This window comes from Papio anubis, chromosome 1 (assembly GCF_008728515.1).
Source record: "Papio anubis isolate 15944 chromosome 1, Panubis1.0, whole genome shotgun sequence".
Classification (NCBI taxonomy): Eukaryota; Metazoa; Chordata; class Mammalia; order Primates; family Cercopithecidae; genus Papio; species Papio anubis.
The window spans coordinates 130,160,101-130,166,280 of NC_044976.1; the positions used below are offsets into that span (position 1 = coordinate 130,160,101).

Consider the following 6,180-nt stretch of genomic DNA (forward strand, 5'->3'; position numbering starts at 1 on the left):
CTGCCCTGTGTGATTAAGTAATTATCATCCTGGGGGCAGTGATGAGACTTTGGAGATCACTTATCTGTGTGTATGAAGGGCATAGGACAGAAGGGTCCACACTGAATGAGGCCTGAAAGAATGCACCAGAAGTAGGCCAAGGGGATGACCTGGGTACAGATGCACTAGATGCTTCTTTAAAGGTGACCACCTGACTGCAAGCTTAGTGGGAGCCAGGCATGTCCCTGAGGTAAGAAATCTGAGCTGTCAGGAAAACACTACAGTGATAGCTCTAAAAGCACATGGTACAAAAGGGCTTGTGCTCTTGTATATTCCTGAGCGCTAACCCCAGAGGATCTACTCTAGGAGGACTGGGGTCAATGAATCTATACTCAAACACCCAGAAGAAAATGATGCCTGTAATCAGCAGACTATAAGTGATCACTGGGCCAGGTGATCCAGGAAATTTGAGCTAGGAGTCTGCGTTTTCTGAAGGAAAAGGCTAACAAGCCCACTTAACCTACGTTCTAGTACAGAAGAAATGAAAAGATGCATAGATGAAATAGAGACAGGGAGCTGAAGAGAATGAATCCAGGCAAGTATGACAACCCATCTGAGACTAGTGGGCAGTTGTCCTAGGATAAAACTACCTAGAAATCAAAGCAGTGCTTCTCTTTACCCTGGGATTCTAGTGGTCAGAAATCTATACTTTGGAAATCTGATCTAGGTGGTGGTGGTGGTGAACCATCTAGAGCCATTTGCTTCCTTTGTCAATCTTTGCTTCCCTGGGGCACATCAAACTTGAGGATAGTGAAAGCATGGGGGAGAATATCACAGATTTAACATTCTACTTACTTTGTCAGCTGGGACTCCAAATTCATTTCCATCAGATCCTGGTCTCACTTTTGAGGCAGCCTGTAGTCTTTTCTCCGGGGCCTGGATAGACCAGGTCTTATCACAGAGGTGGCTTCTCATCCACTCACCTGGCCTGATATGTAGCCCATTCTTAAGACTGCTCTCTCCATGACCATCTCTTTTTGTAAAGTGTGCAAGGCTTGTTGCCTGTCCAGTGAGCTAATATTTTTTTCTGACACAGGGAGATTTTAGGTTTCTGATCTGCACGTCACTATATTGCATCCCACGCTAAGTCGCTTACATTAGGGTCAGGCCTGGCCCTAACCCTTATACCAACGTGGCTATTTTCAGCTCCAAAAAGAAAGTGTTCTATCAAGTAGCAGCCTCCAACATCTCTGATTCATACTATTGGTCTACTTTCTCTTATTTGGCCTGTAAATGCACCACAATATCTCTTCAAGCACTAGGCCACCATCCCTCTTTCACCTCCTTTCTATTATCAGTTTTATAGACCATTTGTCCCTATGTCTTTTTAACTCATTCCCTGAGGCCTGATTCTACTTCTGGAAAAATCAGATCCATGGTCCCTACTCTATCAGAAAACCAGTGCTGATGACATGGCTTTATTAGCATCAGCTAGAAGTGGCCACGGTAGATGCTTGATCTTACTCTCCACTTACTGCAAAAAAAAAGCATTGCTTAGAACCAACATGCCCAAATCAGAATCATCTTTGGCAGATGTCATCTAACATTTAATTGGATTACATCTAATAGCTCTGTATGGTATGACAATTCACCAGTTACCTGGAAATACATTTTCCAACAAGATTACATTGATGTATCCACCAGTAGGCTAAATTACTTAAATTTAAACATCCTACGAATGCTTTGTTAAGATTTGTTAATGTTCTCTGAATGCAAATACCAGGTGTTAAAATTTTCCTGGCTCAAATTATTAAGGCCAGAGGCTGTCTACTACACTATGTATAGTAAGATGCAAGCAATTGAATTCTGAAGAAAATATTAGCTCAACCCACATCCCTGGGGAGTTGGGATGGCCTTTTATAATTAAGACATATCTGGATTATTTAACTAGAAAAGAGTATCCATCCTCTCTTCTGCTTAGCTGAATGTGAGGATGGATGGATCTGCCCTAACTGGACAACAGAGAATATTTGCACTCTCCTTTTTGTCTGAGAATGTATCCTTAACTTCTGTGCTTACAAATGGTTATCAAAAGTCAATTAGAGAAGTCAATATTCATATAAATAACGGCTTCAAAGATTTGTTATTCATCCTTCTAACATTCCAAACTTAATTCTTAGCAAATGAGAAACTTCAGCTGCTGCCAACCGAGATAAATTCTACCAAGTTGTATTTTTATGGCGTATAATGAATCTATGTTTATGGATATAATACAAAATGGCTTAATAAGAATAAGAGCAGAAAACTGTTATAAGAGCTTACTACGTGCCAGGCACTGTAGTAAGTGCTTTGCTTGCATGATTTTCTTTGATTCTTATTGCAATCCTTTGAGCTACTTACTATTATTTCTCCTGCTTTGTAGGTAAGAAAACTGAGACATAAAGAGGTTATATTACCTAAGGTCACATAGCTAGTAAGTTGTAAAGCCAGGATTTGAACCTAGGCAGTCTGATTCCAGAACCTCTGGGCTTAACTAGTTTACCATATGCCTTCCCTAGGTAACCATTTGATATGCAGGAAGCCCCATGATTCATTCCTGGCTGTGGTCTTTATGGAGTAACTTCTACTGGTCACTTAGTACTGAAAGACCGTGTTGAAGGACACTTCTGGAGGAAGCCAGCCGCTGTCATCTTTGAGTGGTCTGTTTCTACAAAGAACCGGAACCAACTGGGGCAAGTGCATTCTAGTCACTGAACCTGGCATCAGATTCATGGATCTCAATGATCTTTAGTTTTTGCTCCCAAATTGGAACAATGATAGAATGAGAGTATTAAAACCCCCACAACTGGCCATACATGAATGGCCAGCTGTCTCAAAAGAGGGATGTGCTTGTCAGAGGGAATCCCTTCAGGGGACTCTCGGGGACAGGTTGAAGTGCCATGGATATGTTGTGTAATGGGCAGTGTAAAGTTACAGGGACTTGGTTTCAAAGGCCCTTAGAGAAGTTAGTCACAACCTCTACAGCAACCATCAGAAAACAGCTTGCACTTGCTCACGTAAACACGGGCTTTATTGGCTTATGGACCTGGGCAGTCCAGGTATAGATCTGGTTCTGGAAAAGGCTGATTCAGAGACTCCATGTGGTCAAGGCTCTGTTGTTTGTCAATCCCTTGGCTCCTCCACTTCCAGTTTGGCTTCTGTCCTCAGTCTCTCTCCATGTGGCAAACAAAATGGCTACTGGTGGTCCCAGGTTCATGTCTTCTCAGCTTGGAAATCCAGCAGCAAGAAGATGTCTCACTCCCAAAGGCCGTAACTCAATCCTTGGAAAGGCTATAATTGGTCCTGCTGGGAACACATAACTATCCAACTATCCTCCAGATAGGGAGCTAGGGAGATGGGAGATGGGCTACTCTGACAGGACACCCTGTGGTTCATGTCCACTCTTGTGGCCTGGGTATATTGGGAATGAGGGGTTGAAGAAGGAATTCACAGCCCCACAAGGTTCATGTGCAAAAGGGGAGGAGTTTCCCAGAAGAGCCATAAAATTAAGAAAGCACTGCGAGCAAACAAAAACTATTGTTATGTAAGTTCTTGGCAGTAACAACATATTTATACCTAGTGCCTCATTTTGCTCTGGAAAAAAAGCAGACCTTCTCTGCTAGGGCAATTCTAACGGCCTTTCCAGTGTGCTTTGAGAAAAATGGAGGAACTGTGCAGTATTGCTGGGCTTCCCATTTCAGGAGACCTGGGTCCAGCAGTTCCATGGCATGATCATGAGCACTCTAGACCCAAACCAGAGACCTGGCCAATGTCCTGATTCTGAGACTGAAGAGCCCTGTGAATGTGGGCAATGCCCTCCTGCTTTCTGGGGGTCCTGGGCGGGGAATTAAATAGAAGACCAGCACTTCCTTCTCAGTTCTTGCCTTGTGACATTTTTTAAAACATCATTTCTCCTTTCTGGGTGTCAGTTTTTTCATCTATGTGAGGGTAAGACATTATCTCCAAGATCTGTCTAACTTAAAAAGAAATAAAAATGAAAACAAAACACCTCAAATTCTGATTCTTTTGGACAAAGTTTCCCAGCATAGTTAACGAGCTCCCAGACCAGACACTTTACCTCCATTCTCAGGTGCGAGGAGGGTGGAGCAGGCCTGCAATGCATACAGGGGAACAAAGGCCCAGAGACAGCCACATGGGAACCAGGCAGTGTGAAAAACCGGGAGGTACTAGAGACAGAGACATGGGGCGCGTGCGGTGTAAAAAACCGGGAGGTACCATCAGGACCACAGCTGGGGTTTAATGAACACTTCACCTTGCACTTCATACTTCAGTGCCCCCCAGTCCAGGACATTAGGACTGAAGGGCCCGCCAAGATAGACGGTGCTAATCTCATCTGGTGACAGCACAAAGTCCCACATGTTCACATTTCCAATGTCTCCCACCAGGGACTGCTGTGTTTCAAAGCTCCCACCGAAGGAATCCTGCTCCTGCCCCAAGATGATGCTTGCATCTTCCCCCACAGTGTATCCCCTCTTCAGACTCTTCCTTACCCTGGGCTTTCCATTCACCCAGAACTCCACGATCCCCGAGGTGGACTCCCAGCTTGTACAAATGTGTACTGGAGCTACTGTGACTTCAGGAACTTCGAATAATATTTCAGATCCACCCACTGTAAAACTGTATCCTATATCCTTAGACCAAAATATGAGAATCTCATTACTTTGTCTCTTGGTGGCATAAGAGAAAATACTGTACCCACGGGTTGAGGACAGTTCTGTGTAGAAGTGGAGGCACACAGTGAAGGCTTTGAGAGGCTTCGTTAACCGTGCTTTGAGGGTTACATAGGAATTATCCGACTCTTTGGGAAACACAAAAGCCTTCATCGACATGTCTGTGAGCCAGAAAAACAAGCAAATATGAGAGATTTCTCAGATCACAAAGATCTATCCCCTCACTTACGTATAGAGTTTAAAGTTGAGAAACAGACTGACCCCTTCTGCAGTTACACACACACATCACACACACACACGCACATCATGATGGGTGCTCCACTGTTCTGTTCATACAGTCTTAGACCCCATCCCCATACCTCAGATCAAATCTCTCCCATAGCCTGGGGTGGCCCTTACCTGTCTGGCCAAAAGCATGAGAGAGGCTGGTCAAGACCAAGAAACACAACAGTTTCTCCATGGTCACGCCCTGCTGCCAGTGATACGAGGACCTGAATTCACTCCTTTGGAAAAGATGTATTCGGCTGAAAGTTCAGGGGCTAGAAGTCCTAGATCTCTTGCCTCAGAGCTATCCCCTCCTGCCTGGATTTATATCCAAAGCAGTAAGGGAGTTTGTGCCACTTTGTAAATAATTTTCCATCATTGCCTGTTGGGGCAAGTGTCAGAGCTTCGGGAAGAGGAGAAGCAAAATTATTCCAGAACAAAGAAATCAATGTGGGTTATTTATTACAAACTCCTATGACTACTGAATTACCAATTCTTTGTGACAGGAAAAATGAAGAAATCTCCCAGGGTTCCACTTTGGCTATCTATCCTGAGAAAATAACGGGAAATAGTAACATATTAAATGAGTGGTCATCTGGGTGCACATGGTAGCTGCCTCTCCAACACCCACTTCAGCCCAAGTCATAGAGTTTGACGAAGGAAAGCTGACAGCTTCTGGATATGGATATTTTCACTAACCTCTTTCAGAATTTGCTTATTTACAGATTGGGAAATGAGGAAAACAAATATGCCCTTCCCTGAGTCATGGACACATTTTCTTAGCCAACTGATTATACTTATTAAGAGCTCTCTAAACATCTTGGCACTAAATGACAGCCCTGACAGTAAAAGTCCTATGAAATGTGTGCTGATGACAGACATAGCATTATGTCAGAGTTTCTTCCAACATTTTTCTCTGAATATGTAAAGCTTCAGGCAGGAGTCAGGATAATCTGATTCTACTCTTTCCTCTGTCCACAAGATTCAAGTAATCTCTCCACACTGTCTGTCCATCTTACTACAGTTCCCTACTTAACTCACTCTTCAAAATGACTATTATACTCCTTCTCCTTGCTCCTCAAGTCCCCAAAATCTCATTCATTCTTTTACTCAGCTGATGAACTCACCTTTCATTGAGAAGTTAGAAGCAATCAGAAAAGAACCACCATATCCTTTGTAGCAGAGGTTTCTAGCCATTCCCTCACAT

The 6,180-nt window shown here is 43.5% G+C and overlaps 1 protein-coding gene across 1 annotated transcript; it reads right to left on the reverse strand.

Annotated features, from left to right (window-relative positions):
- Positions 1-3,031: 3,031 nt before the first annotated feature.
- On the reverse strand, positions 3,032-5,380 carry CRP (C-reactive protein). The gene is made up of 2 exons (XM_009184483.4): positions 5,109-5,380; positions 3,032-4,870 (listed from the first exon to the last, which is right to left on the reverse strand). Exons 1-2 carry the CDS (start codon positions 5,167-5,169, stop codon positions 4,257-4,259), a joined length of 675 nt encoding a protein of 224 aa, XP_009182747.1. The 5' UTR covers positions 5,170-5,380; the 3' UTR covers positions 3,032-4,256.
- Between the last annotated feature and the right edge of the window lie 800 nt (positions 5,381-6,180).

Coding starts and splice junctions, on each gene's coding strand:
- CRP (XM_009184483.4), bottom strand. CDS start 5,169: ATGGAGAAACTGTTGTGTTTCTTGGTCTTGACCAGCCTCTCTCATGCT. Junction 4,871..5,108: donor TCATGCTTTTGGCCAGACAG/GTAAGGGCCACC, acceptor TCTGGCTCACAG/ACATGTCGATGAAGGCTTTT.